General features: G+C 47.0%; 1 protein-coding gene across 2 annotated transcripts; it reads left to right on the top strand.

The window, feature by feature from the left end:
- The first annotated feature begins 8,308 nt into the window (after positions 1-8,308).
- LOC125529328 (uncharacterized) lies at positions 8,309-21,218 on the top strand. Of its 2 annotated transcripts, none has more exons than XM_087518134.1 (8): positions 8,309-8,539; positions 9,201-9,450; positions 10,811-10,882; positions 11,616-11,680; positions 20,030-20,186; positions 20,430-20,510; positions 20,582-20,671; positions 20,843-21,218. In XM_087518134.1, exons 2-8 carry the CDS (start codon positions 9,229-9,231, stop codon positions 20,969-20,971), a joined length of 816 nt encoding a protein of 271 aa, XP_087374260.1. In that variant the 5' UTR covers positions 8,309-8,539; positions 9,201-9,228; the 3' UTR covers positions 20,972-21,218. The 2 variants fall into 2 exon arrangements, with proteins under 2 accessions (XP_087374260.1, XP_087374261.1); XM_087518135.1 differs by lacking the exon at positions 8,309-8,539 and adding an exon at positions 8,733-8,929.
- The last annotated feature ends 748 nt before the right edge of the window (positions 21,219-21,966 follow it).

Genomic DNA, 21,966 nt, shown 5'->3' with positions numbered 1-21,966 from the left:
GACGCTGGGCGCGTGCTCGTCGCGCGCTGGCCATGCACCGGGCCACCTCCTGCTTCCCGCCGCTGCCTTGTCGCCCTGGACGCCTCCCGCGACGCCACGCAGCCCTCTCGACCCTCTCTCACTCTTCCCCGGCCTCATCCCCTCATCTGCTCTTGTTGGGGAACGTAGCAGAAATTCAAAATTTTCCTACGTGTCACCAAGATCTATCTATGGAGAAACCAGCAACGAGGGGAAGGAGAGTGCATCTACATACCCTTGTAGATCACTGCGCGGAAGCGTTCAAGAGAACGGGGTTGATGGAGTCGTACTTGTCGTGATCCAAATCACCAATGATCCTAGTGCCGAACGGACGGCACCTCTGTGTTCAACACACGTATAGCCCGGTGACGTCTCCCATGCCTTGATCCAGCAAGGAGAGAGGGAGAGGTTGAGGAAGACTCCATCCAGCAGCAGCACAACGGCGTGGTGGTGGTGGAGGAGCGTGGTACTCCAGCAGGGCTTCACCAAGCACCGCAAGAGACGAGGAGGGAGAGGGGTAGGGCTGCGCCAAGGAGAGGACCTCGTGTGTATTGGGTAGCCCAAACCTCAAGTATATATAGGGGAAGGGGAGGGGCTGCGCCCCCACCTAGGGTTCCCTCCCTAGGGGTGGCGGCAGCCCCTCAGATCCCATCTGGGTGGCGGCCACAAGGGGGAGAGGGGGAGGCGCACCTCGGGTGGGCCTTAGGGCCCATCTGCCCTAGGGTTTGCCCCCCTTCCCTCTTGGAGGCGCCTTGGGCCTTGGTGGGGGGCGCACCAGCCCACCTGGGGCTGGTCCCCTCCCACACTTGGCCCATGCAGCCCTCCGGGGCTGGTGGCCCCACTTGGTGGACCCCCGGACCCCTCCGGTGGTCCCGGTACACTACCGGTAAAACCCGAAACCTTTCCGGTGACCAAAACAGGACTTCCCATATATAAATCTTTACCTCCGGACCATTCCGGAACTCCTCGTGACGTCCGGGATCTCATACGGGACTCCGAACAACATTCGGTAACAACGTATATCTATTCCTTATAACCCTAGCGTCATCGAACCTTAAGTGTGTAGACCCTACGGGTTCGGGAACCATGCAGACATGAGCGAGATGTTCTCCGGTCAATAACCAACAGCGGGATCTGGATACCCATGTTGGTTCCTACATGTTCCACGATGATCTCATCGGATGAACCACGATGTCGAGGATTCGATCAATCCCGTATACAATTCCCTTTGTCTAGCGGTACGATACTTGCCCGAGATTCGATCGTCGGTATCCCGATACCTTGTTCAATCTCGTTACTGGCAAGTCTCTTTACTCGTTGCGTAACACATCATCCCGTGATCAACTCCTTGGTCACATTGTGCACATTATGATGATGTCCTACCGAGTGGGCCCAGAGATACCTTTCCGTTTACACGGAGTGACAAATCCCAATCTCGATTCGTGCCAACCCAACAGACACTTTCGGAGATACCCGTAGTGCACCTTTATAGCCACCCAGTTACGTTGTGACGTTTGGCACACCCAAAGTATTCCTACGGTATCCGGGAGTTGCACAATCTCATGGTCTAAGGAAATGATACTTGACATTAGAAAAGCTTTAGCAAACGAACTACACGATCTATGTGCTAGGCTTAGGATTGGGTCTTGTCCATCACATCATTCTCCTAATGATGTGATCCCGTCATCAACGACATCCAATGTCCATGGTCAAGAAACCATAACCATCTATTGATCAACGAGCTAGTCAACTAGAGGCTTACTAGGGACATGGTGTTGTCTATGTATCCACACATGTATCTGAGTTTCCTATCAATACAATTCTAGCATGGATAATAAACGATTATCATGAACAAGGAAATATAATAATAATCAATTTATTATTGCCTCTAGGGCATATTTCCAACAGTCTCCCACTTGCACTAGAGTCAATAATCTAGTTCACATCTCCATGTGATTAACACTCACAGGTCACATCGCCATGTGACCAACATCCAAAGAGTTTACTAGTGTCACTAAACTAGTTCACATCATCATGTGATTAAGACTCATTGAGTTCTGGGTTTGATCATGTTTTGCTTGTGAGAGAGGTTTTAGTCAACGGGTCTGCAACATTCAGATCCGTATGTACTTCGCAAATCTCTAGGTCATATTATAAATGCTGCTTCCACGCTCCACTTGGAGCTATTCCAAATGGTTGCTCCACTATACGTGTCCGGCTTGCTACTCAGAGTCATTCGGATAGGTGTTAAAGCTTGCATCGATGTAACCCTTTACGCCGAACTCTTTATCACCTCCATAATCGAGAAACATGTCCTTATTACTCCAAGGACAATTTTGACCGCTATCTAGTGACCCACTCCTGGATCACCTTTGTACCCTCTTGCCAGACATGTGGCAAGGCACACATCAGGTGCGGTACTCAGCATGGCATACCGTATAGAGCCTATGACAAAAGCATAGGGGACGACATTCGTCCTTTCTCTTTCTTCTGCCGTGGTCGGGCTTTAAGTCTTAACTTCATACCTTACAACTCAGGCAAGAACTCCTTCTTTAACTGATCCATCTTGAACACCTTCAAGATCATGTCAAGGTATGTGCTCATTTGAAAGTACCATTAAGCGTTTTGATCTATCCTTATAGATCTTGATGCTCAACGTTCAAGTAGCTTAATCCAGGCTTTCCATTGAAAAACACTTTTCAAATAACTCTACATGCTTTCTAGAAATTCTACATCATTTCCGATCAACAACATGTTAACAACACATACTCATCGGAAATTCTATAGTGCTCCCACTCACTTCTTCGGAAATTCTACTGGCAAGTCTCTTTACTCGTTGCGTAAGACATCATCCCGTGATCAACTCCTTGGTCACATTGTGCACATTATGATGATGTCCTACCGAGTGGGCCCAGAGATACCTCTCCATTTACACGGAGTGACAAATCCCAGTCTCGATTCGTGCCAACCCAACAGACACTTACGGAGATACCCGTAGTGCACCTTTATAGCCACCCAGTTACGTTATGACGTTTGGCACACCCAAAGTATTCCTACGGTATCCGGGAGTTGCACAATCTCATGGTCTAAGGAAATGATACTTGACATTAGAAAAGCTTTAGCAAATGAACTACACGATCTATGTGCTAGGCTTAGGATTGGGTCTTGTCCATCACATCATTCTCCTAATGATGTGATCCCGTCATCAACGACATCCAATGTCCATGGTCAGGAAACCGTAACCATCTATTGATCAACGAGCTAGTCAACTAGAGGCTTACTAGGGACATGGTGTTGTCTATGTATCCACACATGTATCTGAGTTTCCTATCAATACAATTCTAGCATGGATAATAAACGATTATCATGAACAAGGAAATATAATAATAATCAATTTATTATTGCCTCTACGGCATATTTCCAACAGCTCTCTCCCCGCGGCGCCACCGAACACACTCGTCGCCGCCGCTCGCTGCTGCAATGGCCACCGTCATCGCCTCGCCTCACCATCGTGTCCCAGAGCTCCGCCATCGTCGCCTACGCCTCCCCGACGACCCACGTGCCCCCGGACGCCCCCGAACGACCTCACTGAGCTCGTCTTCAACCTCCCGATGCCGAAGATCCCCTCACCTCCCTGCTTCGCTCCGGTTCCTCCCCGACGCCGCCGTCTGCGTTGCCGTGACCGCTGTGAGCCACTGACCCTTCTTCCCCTCTCCGTTCTCGCTCTCGTGCACCGTACACGCCGCCTTAAGCTCGCCCGCACGCACCGCCGCCTGTGCTCGTCGCCGACGTGTCTCTGGCCATCTAATGGTCCGGCCGTTGTGCCCAGCTTCCTCTCCGCACCGTGTAGAGCGCGTAGGTGCCCCGCACGAGCCACCACGGCCGTCACAGCGACGACCCCGAGCTCACCCGAGCTCCGACAGCCGCTGAGGTCGTCGCCGGCGTCGTTTCCGGCCTCCCCGCGTCCAGCCACTAGCACAATTGGATGCGGCGCATGCCTAGCTGCACGTAGCGCATCTCCCGCCGTCGATTTGGTCGACGGAGGACCAAATTCAAAGCCCTCCGCCGCATCTGGCCTCGCCGGCGGCAGAACGCCGGTGGGTTTGACCCACTTTGACCACGACTGGGCCCCTCCTGTGTCGATGACATGTGGGGCTGGCCTCTGACTAGAGTTAGTTTAGGTTTTAGTTAGTGCTAATTACCACTGTTAGAGGTTAATCACCTCGCTAACTAAACTCTGTATCACTGACATGTGGGCCCATGCCCTAATTAAGTTAGGTTAGTATCTAACTTAGCACTAACTAACAGAGTTAGTTTGTTGTGTCACTGACCTGTGGGTCCCATAGGTCAGGGTTGACCTGGCTGACTCCGTTGACCTGCTGACCTCAGCCTGACGTCATGCTGACGCATTATATGTTTTCTGGGATTTTAAATAAATCAGAAGTGATTTATTTATTTCAAAAAATATCCAAAACTTCTAAAAATCATAGAAATTCAACCGTAACTCCAAATGAAATAATGTATATATGAAAAATTATCATAAAAATGCAACCTATCCATTTATGCTACTTTCATGCATGTTCAACCAACTTATACCCACTGTATAAGTGAAAACATGATAATGGCATTTTAAATGCTAAATATGGAGTTTGCATATGAACCCTTGGTTCATATGGACTTCATTTAAATGGTTGCTAGTTGCATTAGCCCAAACACCAGCATGTTGCCATGTCATGATCATGCATCATATTGTTGCATTGCATTGATTGTGTTCCTTCTCTGTTGCTGGTACTTGTCCCCTCTCAGTAGACGTGGTTTCGACGATGTGATCAATGACACCGATGAAGAGCTATATCATCTTCAGAAGTGCCAGGCAAGCAAAACCCCCTTGTTCATTCTGATACAATCCCATTCTCTCGCTCCTGCTCTTTTTTATTGCATTAGGACAACAACGATTCAACTGTTACATGCTGCGGTAGTTGAACCCCTTTCCTCTGCATGACCTGTCATTGCCACAGTAAATAGATGAAACCCACTAGCATGAGTAGGAGTTGTTTGAGCCTTGATGTGCCTACTCATCCATGTTTGTTTGTCATGCCTGCTACTGCTTAGAGTTGGGTCAGGTCTGATTCATCGGGGATGAATTGGAGGTGTGTGAACATGTCCTACTGTTGAGAGCTAAGTGTGCGAACACGATTTGGTAAAGGTATCGATGAGAGGCCATGTAGGAGTACATGGTGGGTTGTTTCATTGAAGCCGTCCTTAGGAACCAAGTTCTGTGTTTGCGATCCATGAACAGCTACTACCACGCATTGGGCCCGAAACCAATGGACCCTCTCGACTTATTAACTACCCTTGCCCTTTGTCCAGGAGTTGCAACTAGTTTCTGGTGTTTGTAGGATATGTGTTGGAGGCCGTGCGTAGTGCTGACCCAAGGGGTGGGCTATGATGCGGTAGATACACCGTGGCCGGGTATGCCAGGCGCCCTTTTGGTGTCGCGGAACCCTGTACACATCGTTTGGGGCTGTGAGCGAAACCCCGGCCGGATCTCCTCGTGGATGGAACCCGGATAGGCGATAAACCTGGACTAGAGACTTGTGTGGTTAATCAGGTCGTGGCCGACTCCATCGCCCGGCTTCCGCTTGAAGGTTGCCGATATACACGACGTGTACATGGTGGTAAGTGGCGAGAGCGTGTGTGAAGAAGTACACCCCTGCAGGGTTATAAATGATCTATTCGAATAGCCATGTCCGCGGTAAAGGACTTCTGGGTTGCCTGTACAGTTCATAGACAAGTGAAAGTGGATACTCTAAAATGTGCAAGATAAGCATGAGTGCTATGGATGGCGTTCTCGTAGGGAGACGGGAGCGGATCCATAGTGGTGTATTGATTGGTGACTATTTGGACTCGTGTGCGCCACCTCAAAGAGTTACTTGCAGACGTAGTTTAGGATAGCCACCGAGTCAAAGCTAGCTTGCTGCAGTTTAACTCCACCACCCCTTTGTTGATACCGATGCATATGTAGTTAGTTCTGATATAAGTCTTGCTGGGTACATTTGTACTCACGTTTGCTTAATTTATGTTTTTTAGAGAGACTTTAGTCTCACTAGTAGTTCCGCATGGACTTCGACGTTTAGCTTGTTACCTCAGCTACGATCTTGTATCTTGGGAGGGTCTTGTAGATAGTCAGGCTTCTCAGTCTTTTTCATTTGTAGTTGTCTGTACTCAGACAAGCTAAGCTTCCACTTGTGCTTGATGCTTGTATGCTCTGTATGTTGGGTCATGAGACCCATGTTTGTAATACTTGACTCCTCGGAGCCTAATGAATAAACACTCTGAGTCATACAGTCTTGTTGTGATGCCATGTTGTACTTGCACATATCGAGCATATTGTGTGTATGATTTTGAAATGCTTGGTATGTGTGGGATCCGACAACCTAGTTGTCTATCCTTGGTAGCCTCTCTTATGGGGAAATGTAGTCTGGTGTTTCCACTGAGCCATGGTAGTCCGCTACAGCCCGGTTTACCGGAGTCCTGCTAGCCCAGTTACTATTGCTCCGGAACACCTAGATTGGCTGGCATGTGTCCCACTTCGTTCCTGCGTCTGTCCCTTCGGGGAAATGTCACACGGTGACTTCCGGAATCCTGCTAGCCTGCTACAGCCCGGGTTCCCGGAGTCCTATTAGTCCAGTTGCTACAGCCCGGATTCACTCGTTGATGACCGACACGTTCGTTGCTGGGTCATGTATGCATGTCCCTGTAAGTTAGTGCCACTTTGGGTTTACGACTAGTCATGTCGGCCCGGGTTTTCTATCATATGAATGCTAGCAACACTATCATGTACGTGAGCCAAAAGGCGCAAACGGGCCCGGGCCAGGTAAGGTGGCACCCGTGGAAATACCGCGCGTGAGGCTGCAAAGGGATATGATGTGTTACATGCTAGATCTGTGTGACTTTGGATCGAAGTCTTGACAGGAGGCGAGGGAGGGGCTGCGAATAAAAATTCCTGAACTTCACCCAGATACATGGTCAAGGGACATTTTATGTGATGCTAGATTTGATGAAGAGGATCAAGCAAAAATCATCACGGTCATGTGGGCAATATGGACTTCCAGGAACAATATTACGCACGACCAGACGAGTCTGAATCCTATCTTCTCAATGAAGATTACTCGGGAGACCTTGGCACTGCTAGATTTACCACAACAACATGCGAAGATCTTATCGGGTCATGGGTGGCGACCTCCAGAGGTGGGATGTGTCAAGATCAATACTAATGCCGGTTTGTCAATGGAGGCAAGAGTATGTGGGCTGGACGGTGTGGCCAGATCAGCTGAAATCTTTCTAAGTGCTTGGTGTAAACCAGTACGGGGCGTCACTGACCCACTGGTGGCGGAGGCGCTGGCCCTTCGTGAAGGAGCGATCTTTGCCCAGCTTCGGGGCTTTGTGCGAGTCGAGATGGAGACCGATAGCTTGGAGGTCGTCCAACTATGGAACTCGCGCCCTATGTCGCGCTCGATTATAGCGCCAGTGCTTCTAGATATTGAGGGTTTACCTTCCAATTTCTAGTTTTTTGTTATTCGTCATGTAAAGAGACACATCAATATCCCTGCTTATCTATGTGCTAAACATGCAAACACACTAGAGGTGTCGGGGTGTTGGATGGACAGTCCTCCGGGTTTGCTGGTAACCAGCCTGATGGCTGATCATGCCGGCGCCTGTTTGATTGAATAAAGAGCTCTCAATTCCACGCAAAAAAAGGGATCAGCATCGGACATATAACAACCGGCGTCGAGACGGCGGCGAGGTGTCCGTGTAGCCGATGGGCGCGCCATGTTTGACCGTTGCAAGCGCGTCCCTACCCTCCTCGACCACCGCGTCGGCCAATCGTGTCGTAATATTTTATACTCCCTCCATTCCAAAATATAGCGTGCCCGCGCTTCCCGAGGTCCAACTTTGACCATAAATTTAACCAACGAGACCGACTGCGGCGGGAGAAAAAATTGTACAATTGAAAACTTTTTTCGAATACGAATTCACTGATATAACTTTTGCCCCCGCCGCAATCAGTCTTGGTAGTTAAATTTACGGCGGGGGCACTATATTTAACTAAAGACTGATTGCGGCGTGGGCAAAAATTATATCAGTGAATTCGTATTTGAAAGAAGTTTTCAATTATACAATTTTTTCTCCTCCCGCAATCGGTCTCGTTGGTTAAATTTATGGTCAAAGTTGGACCTCGGGAAACGCGGGCGCACTATATTTTGGAATGGAGGGAGTATCAATTTATTATTTAAGTGCTCCTATATTTTACTCCCTCTTACCACCAGCTTCCTTCTCTTGACTCTTTCTTCCCTTTCCTCGCGAACCAGCAAAACCAAGAGAGCGAAATCGCGTGTTGATTAGACGACCATACCGAAGCCAACGAATTGGACATCGAGAGGAGGACGTCTCTAGACTTAGCCCACCGGACCAAGAGAGGAGAACGGCCATCCTCGACGCCGCCGCCGCCGCCGGGAAGGTGCGGCCCTGCTCCTCCGATCCCTCCCCCCCCCCCCCCCCCCCCCCTTCTGTAGCTCCGGTGCGAAATCTGCGGCTGCACCGGGGGACCGGTGGCGATTCGGCGTGTGGGGCATCTCTCCCCCCTCACCTGCTACGGCGGTTGATTTAGTGGTTGTAGTTGTGGATGTGTGGGTTGGGGGCTGGTGGAAGCCGGCGACTTCTCCTGCTGGCAGACGAGCCGTCCGCTGCGAATGTCCCCCTCTCTTGGCGGGGGCTCCGGTTCGCTCGCGCCTTCACCTTCCTTCTTTGTGCAGTCCATCAGAAATCGGATTGCTTTCCACCACCGCGTCGAATTGTGTGGCGTGCGTGGACTTGGTAGTCAGGGCCTGGATTTGGTAGACAGAGTTAGGTGAGAATGCTACAGTATAGACGCCGGCCAGAGATAGTGTTTACATGGTGCTCTCTAGTTGCCTGATTTTGAGTATACCCGTTGATTTTTAAGGGGGATTTCTGTACCATTCGCATCTTGTTTTCTCCATTTTTAGGCACTGATCACCCCCGCTGCACCCTATATTGGTCACTGTTATCTGCTCCGTCACTTCAATACATGCCTTATGGCCTGCAACTGTGTCTTTGCTAGGATCTGAATGTCTTACGATTGTTGTGATCATTTGTTACAGGAGTTTGATTTGTTGAGGGGAGTTTTGGATGGGGGACCATGTGGTGGTGAATGTGGACGGTTTGGCGAACACCAAGGATGATGGCTTTGCTGAGAAGCTATCTGAGGCTGTGTCGGTGGTTGTTGTTGATATGGCGGAGGATGGTGGCGAGGATGAGCCACTCATCCAGGCTGCAGAGTGCCGCATATGCCAGGAAGAGGACAGCATCAAGAATCTCGAGAAACCATGTACGTGCAACGGCAGTCTGAAGGTTTGGGTCCTCTCCAATCTTATTCTCAAATATCGCATATGATTCTCATGTTCCTGGAAGGCTAAAACTACTGCTAGGCGTTTTGTTGTTTGTGCACTGCGCATGTGGTGGGGGTCCTCAGTTTTTGTGTTTTATTTCAGCATGCGTCAGCCATTTCCTTTGACATGTGGTATAGTTTATAAGTATGCTTCGATATGTTTCAAATTTAGTAGGCAGTAGCCGATTGTGTGTATATTTAGGATAGTATCATGTTTGTACCATCTTTTTCTTCCGTATGGCAGCAATAGTTTAGTGGAAGGATCCACCTTTAAAGGACACTAAATGGAAAAATGCTATGTATCAAAAGTTTTGACTCATCATATAATTATGTCCAGTTGGGCCATGTCATTTATGTTCCTCTAAGGAGCGCCTGTGTGTGTCTAACTTATTTTCTCGGATATTCATGCCATGGTCAAGTTGGATGATCTGCCATCTATTTCTTAACAAAAGAAACTGACTTTGACCTTGTATGGAGAAACTTACATGACAGTGAAGTTTATAATGTCGCCGAGCTTTGAACAAAGAAGCTTTAAAATCCGTTTTACATCATTAAGGGACTAGCTATGTTCATCTTCTGTACTGCATGTAGAGTAAAAAGAGAAGAACAATGCAAATCTTGTATTGCCACTATGTCGTTCCAATGCTACCTTGGCGCTAACTTCCCAAGCAGCATGCAACAATGAGATATATGATAGTTTTGCTGGCCAAAATTCGTACAATCTACACCAAGAATAAAGCATGGTTGTTTCACTTAAATTATTTTAAGTCTTAATGCTGCATATCTTCTTCTAGTGGGAGCGTTAAAGGCTACTGAAATCATCTGGCTTGGCCTCAATAATACCTACAACCTAGTGCATCTTTGTTAGTTCTCATGATCTGTCAGATCATTCACATATGTGCAGCATCGAGTTGTGTGGTTGATTTTGCATCCACATGTTTCATTGTTTCACATCATTGCCTCACCAGTAATTTAACCCTGTGTTTTCTGGTTCAGTTTATTTGAAAAACGTATAACTGATTATATGGGACTCATTTATAAAGTTCAATCTTTTTAGATCTATTGTAATGATTATTTGACATTGGAACTGCTGATCCTACATCTTTATCTTTTGTGTTGCTTATGTATGTCAACTGAATCCCATTACATGAATCGTGTATGCATGTTGTCCTATTGTGCTTGCGGTGCCGCACATCATATATGTAAAACTTACCTTGAGCTATCTATATTCTACTTTCATCCTTGTAAATCATATAAATGTTTGTATGTTTGATCTATCAAATTATGTAGTATCTTGTTGATAGTTATATTTCTCATGTACAGTATGCTCATAGAGCGTGTGTGCAACGCTGGTGCAATGAGAAAGGAGACATTACATGTGAAATTTGCCATGAGGTTAGTATTTTTCTCAGTTCACACCAACTGTACACATTTCATCTTTGTATTGATCCAAATTTTGAATAGTATGTTAATCTACATACAATCCAGAATGGCAACCCCAGTTTTTCTGCTTCAATTTTTTCCGTGTGTTGTGACCTGTTGACTTCATGCGTCACAGTAGTTCCACCAGAATTTCCCTGCAACACCACTTAGCATTTCATGTTGTGTGCCTTATGTTATGCTCACATGAAAGCCTCACTCCATGGAGCTTTATGCCTTTATGTGCCACCACCTAGAAATGCTGTCTCATTTGCTCATGCACCATGAGTATGTGCAGCTGCTGTATTGTCTACCTGGAGGAATTACTGCCATGAATGATTGTTGTCTGGAGGGGTGAAGTTATTTTTTCTTCTTCTTTTTACTTAAGTTCGATGAGGTGGACATGCAATAAAAAAAAGATCTGCTGGGGGTACTTAACTGCTTCATTTCTAGTTTTCTCATAGTGTACGTATGTTGTTCTTCCAGATCATCTTTAATTCTGTATTTCCTAAATTTTGCCGGTAATTACCATGGTAGATAATAAAAAAATCATTAAGAGAACGAGAAATCCGATGCTGTTTTCATGGATTCAAATGTTCCAGATATGGTTATATTCTGGTAGAATACAAGTTGATTTGTCCAGTGTGCACATTTATGGTGCCCTTGCTATCCCTGTTTACTAATTTGAAGCTCTGACGGTACCCTGCAGCAATATAAGCCTGGGTACACAGCACCACCACGTGTTCAACCAGATGAGACCAGCATAGATATAAGGCAAGTTTATTTTCAGATACTGCCTTTTGTTCAGTTAGCCAGTTGGCGGTTTCATTCTATTTTATTATACTAGTAATCGTGTATGTGCAATGCGCGTATTAATTAATGCACAAAAACCTTATTATGGCTGGTGCTAGTAGTTTTCACTTTCTCCGTAGCATAAAACCCATCTTTACAAAGATTAAACCAAAAGATTTTGTTCAGTGGAATTGTGGTATCAAATACAATTAAAACTAACATAACTCAGCAGTCTGGGGAAGTCCGTCAAACAACGATAGCATTTGAAGTGTTTCTAGTTGCATACAGAAGGATGTCCATCGTCTCAGAAAAATCATGCATCATGTATGGTCTTAGTCTATCTAGCGGAATCGACAGCAAGCGCCTGCAAAAAAGGGCACATCCTGCTGTACCAATCATGCATTGTGGGAGACATGGGCATGGTGCAAACACGCGGCGATGTCCTCCCAAGCAGCTTGAAGCAAACGGCTAACCCCTGCCTGATGACCCTGAACCCTGCAACAGGAAATGAAATTATTTTAGAACCGGTAATTCTAATCATGCATTGTGGAAGACATGGGCATGGCGCAAACACACGGCGATGTCCTCCCAAGCAGCTTGAAGCAAACGGCTAACCCCTGCCTGATGACCCTGAACCCTGCAACAGGAAATGAAATTATTTTAGAACCGGTAATTAGCAATATTTTGTAGAAAAACCGAAATTAACCCAACCGGATGGATTGTATTTTCTTGAGCAGAAGATAGGGATGCTTTTTCTAATAACTACTGCTACATAGATCAGCCTAATGCCTAGAAGGGAACTGCATTAAGATTCCCAAGGAGAAGGCAACCTATATAGTCCAACAAATTGGTTCAACAACTCGACATAATTGTACTCCCTCGGTCCTGAAAAGGTTGTGTTAGATTTGTCTAGATACGGATGTATCTAGAAACGTTTTAGTGTTAGATACATCCGTATCTAGAAAAAGACAAGTAATTTGGGATGGAGGTAATAGATGTCAAGTCATGTGAGTTTACTACAGACAAATAACTAGTTTTGTTGGTTGTGGGTTGAGTTCAAAGTTCAAAGTACAAAGCCTTGCTCTGGGAAATTCTCAGGTAAATTTATGACATATTTGGATTACAACAAGTAGCATTGTACCAAAAGAATTGTGCATACATGTGAGTAAAATAGAAGGCCTTGTTTTTGCTAGTCAATCCCTAATCGGGCTAGGAAAAGAGTTACTCCTTCCGATCTAAATTAATTGACGCTCCTTTAGTACAACTTTACTTTGTACTAAAGTTGTACGAAAGGAACGTCGAGGGAGTACATACAAAAAAGGCGAATGTGTAACCGAATCCCACTTGTTGTGCTCCAACGGAAACATGGAGCTTTGGAGCACATATATAGTTTGGTAGTACTCCACCATTTACATGAAACCTGTAATTTCAAATGTCATTCATCAAATATTTGATTATTCATTTAACTCTAATAAAGTCCCGTTTTGTGCTATTTCTTTCCCCATGTTTTCCACCTGTTTTTTTTGCAATAGGTGTTCGTGCCGGCTACACACGCTGATCGACCATCTCGATCACATGCAGAGCAACAACCTCGCCACATTGTCACACAACCTTTTTTCTTAGTCTACATATCCTACCTGAGCATGCGTAATGAAAAGAGGGGTGCTGCATCATCTTGTGTGATTCTAAACTGTATGAAAATTAATTACCTTCACACAGATCAATCAAGTGAATTGTACATCTACAATAAAATTCACAGTACTATTGGATATATAAACAAAGCACTACCCATGAAATTAAGAACATGACAAATTAAATAAATATTCATTGTGCCCACCATGTTTCCACGTTGATGCAATTTTGAAAGGATATATCGACCGTCCTAGATCTCACACATGACAAAGCATTACTCGAGATCATCACGAACACTGCTCTTGGTTGTGCCTTTGATACTCTACTAGCATGAATATGCAATCAGAAGAAATATATACCAACTTGTCTGCTAGCATAGGATCTCATATATTTACAAATAGTAATATGATAATTGTTAGAGTTATTTATATTTAGCCATGTACCCTTTATATTTTCTCCATTCTATAAGGGGCCTTTCGCATATTGTATCACACCTGTACATGTATATATACCGGCCTATGGCCACCTGGAAATACAAGTTGCATGCTTCCTAACATGTTATTAGAGCCCTAGGTATTTTTATTCGCACGCACAACTCGTGCTGATCCCCTCTCGCGTCTTCGACTCCTCTTGGCCGATGCTGCTCGCGCTGCCGCCCTTCTCCTTGGGCTAGTGGTTGCTGTCTTCTTCCGCACTGGTCCATGCTTCATCAATGAGCTACCTCTTCGATCCAGTTGTCAAGGTTGCCGCCGCCTGGTCAAACAACCTCCTTGCCAGATCACTTGCCCTGGTCGCTACCCGCCGTGCAACCCTATTTGATCCGCTTGTCCTGAAGGCTGCTTTGGTCAACGCCTTGAAAGCAGCATTTGTAGTTGCCTGATTCGCCCGACCTGGTCGCTGCAGGTCCGACCAGCTGGATCTAGCCGGTACATCCAGTGTCGTGGGCTACGGTTGCACGTGCTCGCGTGATCTGCCTGCATCGGTTCAGCTCCTTCCACCGTTTGGCGGACTTCCTCTTTGTTGCATCGGGTGTGCGCTCCGCTGTCCTGGAACAGAGCCGGTTCCTGAGTAGTTGATTTCAGTTGTAAAGAAAAGGAAAGAAAAACGGGCACAATGTCTTCATCCCCTCTTGTTGCTATCCCTCGTTGCCCAGTGTTTTTTTATGATACTACCTACACCTAGTTTGTTGCCTTTTATGTGCATTCTTATGTGTGGCATTTGTCTCTGGGGCTTTCCAGCGAGGTCCCCTGTCCATCGTGCCCGTCTTAGAATGGTGTGGCTGAGCGTAAGCATCGTCATCTTCTTAAGACAGCTCGTGCATTGATGATTGCCACCTCTCTTCTGCCTCAACTTTGGGCCGAGGCTGTTTCCACTTCTACCTATCTCATCTATATTCAACCGTCTGCTGCTCTGCAGGGTGCATTCCTTTCGAGCGTCTTTTTTATCGTTCTCCTGATTATTCAAAGCTTTGTTTCTGTTTGCTATGTTCTTCCCGCCTCCCGTGAACGCACCAAACTGACCGCTCAGTCTATCGAGTGTCTTCTTAGGATACAATGATGAGCATAAGGGCTATCGTTGTTGGATCCTGTCGGTCGTCGGATGCGTATTTCTCGGGATGTGACTTTTAATGAGCCTCACCCCTTCTACCCGCGTCCATCTTCCTTGACCTTCTCAGTGGAGGATATCTCCTTCCTCACTCTTCCCGACACCTATCACTCCGGTTGAGCCCTTGTTTACCCTTCTCACTACTTCTCAGATTGCTGCAGATTCGACGACGCCATCTCCTATGGTTTCCTTACCTCGGCGCCGACTCTACTAAACTAGCGCTCTGCTCCTAACCCTACCCGATCCCGTGCGGCGGCGCCGCGCCGCACTGGAGCGCCCCCGCCGGGCGTCTCCCGGTCACTCGAGCGCATCCCCTCTCCCCGCCGTCGCCGTCGCCAGGGGCGTCGCAGGCAAAGCCTGTGTGCCGCAGTGGCGGCGGCGGCGTTTCACCTCGGCCAACGATTTGGTCAGGACGGCGGCGGTCCGCGATGGCTGGATCTACAGGAGTGGTGCAGGGCGGCGGCGGCGTTCGGCGACGGATCCAGCGGCGGCGGCTTGGGCACCCGATCTGGGTCCAGATGGGCTTCGGGCGGGCCACACTTGCTGATGTCGTGTACCATCCCGTCAACGGCTTGCTGCCCTTGGGATCGACCCGCATCACGAGGACGTCGGGGGCTTCGGCCCTGGGCGTGGCGGTGGTGGCCGCCTCCTTCGCCGGAGATGGTCAGCCTGAGGCTGGGTGGTCGGATCTTCAGATCCGTCATCTAGTCCCGTCTGCGATTTGGGAAGATAGAGTTGCCGATGGCGGCGTTTTGCGACGTTACCTTGATGAAGGCATCGTTGTGTAACTTCTGTCGGGGAAACCCTAAGATCTGGTCATCTGGATCGGACGATGGCGGTATTGCGGTGTCGTTACTCTCTTGGGAGCGAGCATCGTTTGTGGAGCAGCGCTGGAAGACAGAGGCAGGAGGTGGAGCGGCTAAGTCTTGCACGGAGCTTCGGTGGAGATGTCAAGTCATGCTTGGTCGCAGGTGCTACGCACGACAGATCTTCCAGAGTTTTCGCGTCTGGATGAATGCGTGCAGGGTGGTGGCGCCGTTGGGCGCCATGGTGGCGTCGACGGATGTCTGGACTGGCAAGGATGGTGCGGATCTCTATCCTGAAGATGGGTCAGCGGTCCGAGGATGATGGCGGCTTCTGGCTTCTAAAACGTGTGCATGTGATGCGCGCTTTAGGTCTGCTGCACCGGCTGTTGGTCCCGATACATTATGTGGATGGATCGGCGACGACACCGGTTTTAGATATGAGGGGTGAGAGCACTCCACATTATGAGTTTTGTAGGTGTGAGTGGTGGCTTCGGATGGCTTGATGTATTTTCTTGTCAGACCTTTGTGAAATAATTAATGAAGATGGTTGTATGCATCGATTGATGCAGAGGCCGGGGGTTAACCTCCTTTTCCAAAAAATAAAATAAAAATCACAGGATTCTGCACCTTCATCCCCAGTGGCTTCCCTGCCTCCATCACCGAGTCTATTGTGGTGATTCATCCTCGTATTCTTCCATCTTTTCCTCACTATTATACTCGCCATCCGCATGTTGTGGATGAGTCTACTGATGCGCAATCTACTTTTGATGTGCCATCTTCCTCGTCTCAGCCTACTTATGGCTTACGTGCTTGCCCGTTTCCGCCTGTTGATCGCCTTGGTTTTTCTAGTGCTGGCACTGCTGTTCTTGAGCCGACTTCTTATCATGATGCTCTTGTTCATCCTAAATGGCAACTTGTGATGGCAGAGGAGATTGCTGCTCTTGAGCGGACCGACACGTGGGATCTTGTCTCTCTTCCTCGTGTTCGTCTCATCACTTGTAAGTGGGTCTACAAGGTTAAGACTCGCAATGGTGCTAAAAAACTTGTCTTGTGGCTCGTTGTTTTCTGCAGGAGCATGGTCGTGATTACGATGAGTTTCGCTCATGTGGCCCATATGACCACTGTTTGCACACTTATTGTTGTGGCGTCTATTCATCATTGGTCTGTATCTTAGCTTGATGTTAAGAATGCCTTTTTTAATGGTGAGTTGCGTGCAGAGGTTTACATGTAACTGCCACCTGGGTATTCTGTTCCTGATGGCATGGTCTGCCGTCTTCGTTGCTCTCTAGATGGCCTTATAGCATCTCCAACAGACGCCCAAAAAAGCGGCATGCTAAAATAATTTTACAGCGCCATTTTAGTAATTTTAGCACGCCATGGCCGATTCAGTCCAGCAGACGCACAAAAATATAGCAGGTAGCGGACAGTGCGCAGCAGTCCAGCAGACACACTAAAAATTGAAGCGCCACAAATATATCTACAACAAACAGGTCCCTAACATTTATAAATAAATCCATCTGACCAAAACAAAAATGCAATTAGGTCCCCAATCGTTGGACCAAACTAGCTTGCAAATCATCTTCCGTCGGCCACCGCACGCGAGCTAGCTTGCTGTGATCTCGTTGGAATCGCAAACACGAGCTAGCTAGCTTCCCTTAATCGTTGGAGCAAGCTAGCTTGCAATCGATTGGAATCGCAAGCTCCGCATGCACCGCTTGCCTCCGGCCACCGCACGCGCTCCTGGCCGGCGAGCCCGAGGCGGCGAGCTGCAGGGAGGCGGCGAGCAGAAGGGCAACGGCAGCTCCCGGCCGGCACACGCTCCTGGCTGGCGAACTCGAGGTGGCGAGCTGCAGGGGAGGCGGCGAGCTGCAGCGGGCGAGGAGAAGGGCAGCGGCGGCTCCACCCTGTGCCGGGACGAGCAGAGGACGAGCACGCAGAGGAGTCGCGGCGGCCGGCAGCGACGAGCTATAGGAAATGGCTGCAGCGGCGAGCTCGAGGCGGGATGAGCAGAGGGAGCGGAGCAGTTGGTCTTCGCGTGTCATTGTCCAGCGCGCTGTACGCCGCGCACCAAATATCCCGCGTGCGATGCAGAAATTCCCAGCGCGCTGAATGGTTTTTACAGCGTCTGTTGGAGATGCTCCGCGCGCTAAATTAGCGGTTTTTTCAGCACGGGCTACTTGTAGCGCCTTTGTTGGAGATGCTCTTAAGCAAGTCCCTTGTGTTTGGTTTGAGCGTTTTGCCTCTGGTGACTGTCGCTGGTTTTTTGACGAGTGCTCATGATCCTGCACTGTTTGTCCACCTTTCTCCTCGTGGTTGGACTCTTCTTTTATATGTTGATGACATGATCATCACTGGGGAAGACCTAGTACATTGCCTTTGTTAAGGCATGTCTCAGTGAGCAGTTTCTTATGTCTGATCTTGGCTCTCTTCGCTACTTTCTTGGGATTGAGATGTCTTCAACCTCTGATGACTTTTTTATTTCCCAAGAAAAGTATACCCAGGATCTTGCTCGTGCTGCTCTTACTGATGAGCGCACTGCTGAGACTCCCATGGAGCTCAATGTTCACCTCCGTGCTTCTCATGGTGACCCCTTTGTCTAATCCGGCGCTTTATCGTCATCTTGTTGGTAGTCTTGTCGATTTAGCTGTCACTCGTCCGGGTATCTCCTATCCTGTTCATATTTTGAGTCAGTTTGTTTTTGCGCCTACTTTGGTTCACCAGTCACCCTTCTCATAGTCTGTTCTTTCCTCGCTCTAGTTCCTTACTACTTCAGATATCGGATGCTACATGGGCTAGTGATCCCTTGAATCACCGTTCACTTTCTGCTTATCGTGTTCTCCTTGGTGGTTCTCTGCAGTTTCCCATTCGAGTGCAGAGGCTGAGTTCCGAGCTATGGCTCCTTTGACAACAAAGGTTACTTGGTTACGCTGGTTACTTCAGTAGTTTGATGTGTCTGTCACTACACTGACTGCACTATTGTCGTACAACATGTTGTATTGTGCTCGGCCCTGTGAAGCATGAGCTCACCAAGCATATTGGTGTTGATGCTTCATTCAGGTTGTTGCTCTTCAGTATTTGCCTTCCGAGTTAGAGTTGGTGAATTTCTTTACGAAGGCCCAAGCTAGAGTACAACATGTCTTCTATCTCTCCAAACTCAGTGTTGTTGATCCACCATGAGTTTGAGGGGGGTTAGAGTCATATATATCTACCCGTGCACCCTTTGTATTTTCTCTTTTCTATAAGGGGCTTTCTTCATATTGTACTGTACTGTACATGTACATGTACATGTATATTGTACTGTACATGTATATATGTACATGTATATTGTACTGTACATGTATATTGTACTGTACATGTACATGTACTATGGCCACCTGGAAATACAAATTGCATATTTTCTAACAACATTGAGTACCCAATTGTGATAGAGAGAACATATCAGAAGGTACATACATGTAGGACTTCGGTGTAGTTAACAAGTTAGAGATAGAAATTAAGTGTATTATTATCTAAGCTTTGCTTGCTAATCCAAGTAAAGATAAATAAAATGATTGTAACAGGGAGAAGGTTATCGGCTAAATTTCTAAGGGGCGTATGCCCCGTTATCAAAAATTGAAAATCATAGCAAATTGTTCACCCAAGTGCAAGTGCAAAAATATCCTGGAACAACTATGATCTGAATGCCACTTTGCTTTCCTTTCACTGACCTAAGGCACTTAGGCACCTAACTACCAATAAAGTTGTAAGAACAACAGAAAAATCGATACACATTTTCAAGAATATACATAACTAAAAGGTCGACCAAGTTTCTTCTGGAAATTCATGTATATAAAGGAGCAATAACTAAGCGTGTACCTACCAACAGATATTACAAATACCTAATATGCATTCACTCTTTTAGTAGTACATCCCGAATCTGCACCCACTGGAAGTTTGCTATGTGCACAAACATTGATCTGGTTGTAGCATGGGCCATGTTGTGTGAAGTAATGAATGAAACAATTGGTTGTAAAATAGGGTGTATGGAACGGACAGCTGAGCTGAGAGATTTCAAGAGGATACTGCTCTGCAATTCGGCAGTTATTGACTGAAGGTGGGCAGTGGGAGACATGCGTTCGGGAGTTACGTGCTAATTGCAATTAGCGGTAAACATTCGAGGATTTTGGGCTGTAGAATTTGTTGTATGGACGAACATGATAGATTTGGATCTCCGCCCTTCGTGCTTTTATAGGGGTAATAGATTCAAGTGCATTAGAAATTTGACTGAGTCAGGTCTATTGATTTGCAGTGGGGATTGGACCATTACAGGAGCTCCTCTGGATTTGCGTGACCCAAGAATTCTTGCTGTAGCAGCTGCACAGCGTCGTCTTCTTGAAGCAGAGTATGACGAATATGGTGGTACTGATGCTAATGGTGCTGCATTCTGCCGTTCTGCTGCACTCATTGTAAGTATTTACTATTTCCAGGTTCTATTGTCCAGCCTCCAACACTTCCTACTGTTCAGTGCTTTTAGATATCATCCATACCTACAGTTTGGTTTATGGATTGAGTAGTTGTTCTTTTAGTTGGTTACAAATAGTACAGAATCGAGTGCATCTTTCTGTTCCAGCCTGCTTCCTTGACAATCTTATCATATTTCTGGTATTTTCAAGAGAAGAATATCTGAAAATTGCTACTTTTTTTCCCAGCTAATGGCCCTGTTGCTTCTAAGACATGCATTGTCGATCTCGGACAATGAAGGAGATGATGACGCTTCTACCATGTTCTCTGTGAGTCACATGTTGTTTCCTTTTTTCCCCTGTTAATCTCATTACATGAATTCTCAACCGATGTTTTGCAGCTTTTTCTTCTCCGAGCTGCTGGATTTCTGCTGCCATGCTATATAATGGCATGGATCTTCAGCATTTTGCATCGCCGGCGACAAAGGGAGGTATTTTTTTTATCCAATATCAATTGTGTCTCTCGCCATTTTTTTTTTTTGCGAATATCTCTTGCCATTAGTTCATGTGAACCTTTTTGTTGAAACCATTACATGTATTAGTTTTTGTATCCTCTTAACCATTGAGAAGCACCTAACCTTTCAGTTTCTTTTTATTGGCAGGAAGCGGCCTCAATTGCCACGGCAGAGGTAGCATTCATCCTGCAATCAGCCCAGGGCCGTGCCCTTCAGTTTACCATCGCTCCAGACTCTCCAACCACCCCACAGCATGAGCCACAGCAGCAGCAATAGCTAAACGACCCAGTAGTTCCACAAGTACTGGCACAATGCGTGCTTGGAAGATGTGGGTCTGGGTGCCTATTTTGTTGTTGGTGCTGGCTCATCAGGAATGCTAGGAAGCCTTCCTGTGGCCAGGTAAAAACCTCGTATGGTGAGTCTTATTTGTCTCGAGCAATGTGACTAAACCTGTGTGTCTGAATGTAATTTAAGCACTGATTTAATGTAAATTTTAACATCTACCATTACTATTTTGGTGCAACCCGTGTCTTGTGCTCTAAGCGCAATGATTTAATGGGCAAGATATATTGCCATATGGGTAACCTGCTGGATGCTCAACTAGGAAGGTTCGTTTGAAATTGCAAGTCGTTAGTGCATCTAGGTGACCGACCGAACACACAGTATTTTTTATACGCCACGCAAGTCTACTTCTCGGTAGCATCGCACGGCCAACACTATTGTAGACAGCTCATGTGTACTCCCTACTTTAGTGATCTGACAGCTCATATGTACTCCCTCTGTACAGAAATAAAAATAATATAAGAGCGTTTGGATAGTACGCTTTTATATTTCTTTATGGAGGGAGTACCGCAAGGGACTACCTTATTCTAATCTACTCATCGGTGCCTCCCAATCCCCCCTCTTTCCTACTTCAAGCCACCCTGTTTCAGTGCCTGTCTTCATGCCCGCACACGTCCCCACACTAGCACCCGTCCACATATTCCTGGTTGTTGAGGCGAAATTCCAGACACATACTAGCCCTCGTTGAAGCATTCTCTAACATCCCCACTATGTCGGCACTGCCAAATCTTGCTGTTGTCGCAATCGTCGTGGCCACAAATAGTTTAGTTTCTGTGAGATAGGATAGTTGGGAATGTTGCAGCACATTGTATTGATCCATAGGACAGTTACATATATACACAAGTATACTTCACTTCTAACATCCCCACTACGTCGGCACTGCCAAATCTTACTGTTGTCGCAATCGCCGTGGCCACAAATAGTTTAGT

The sequence above is a fragment of the Triticum urartu genome, chromosome 4A (assembly GCF_056163025.1).
Source record: "Triticum urartu cultivar PI428250 chromosome 4A, HENAU_Tu73, whole genome shotgun sequence".
NCBI classification, from domain to species: Eukaryota; Viridiplantae; Streptophyta; class Magnoliopsida; order Poales; family Poaceae; genus Triticum; species Triticum urartu.
The sequence above is the reverse complement of the archived record's forward strand: the minus strand, read 5'-3'. Positions and strand labels throughout refer to the sequence as shown.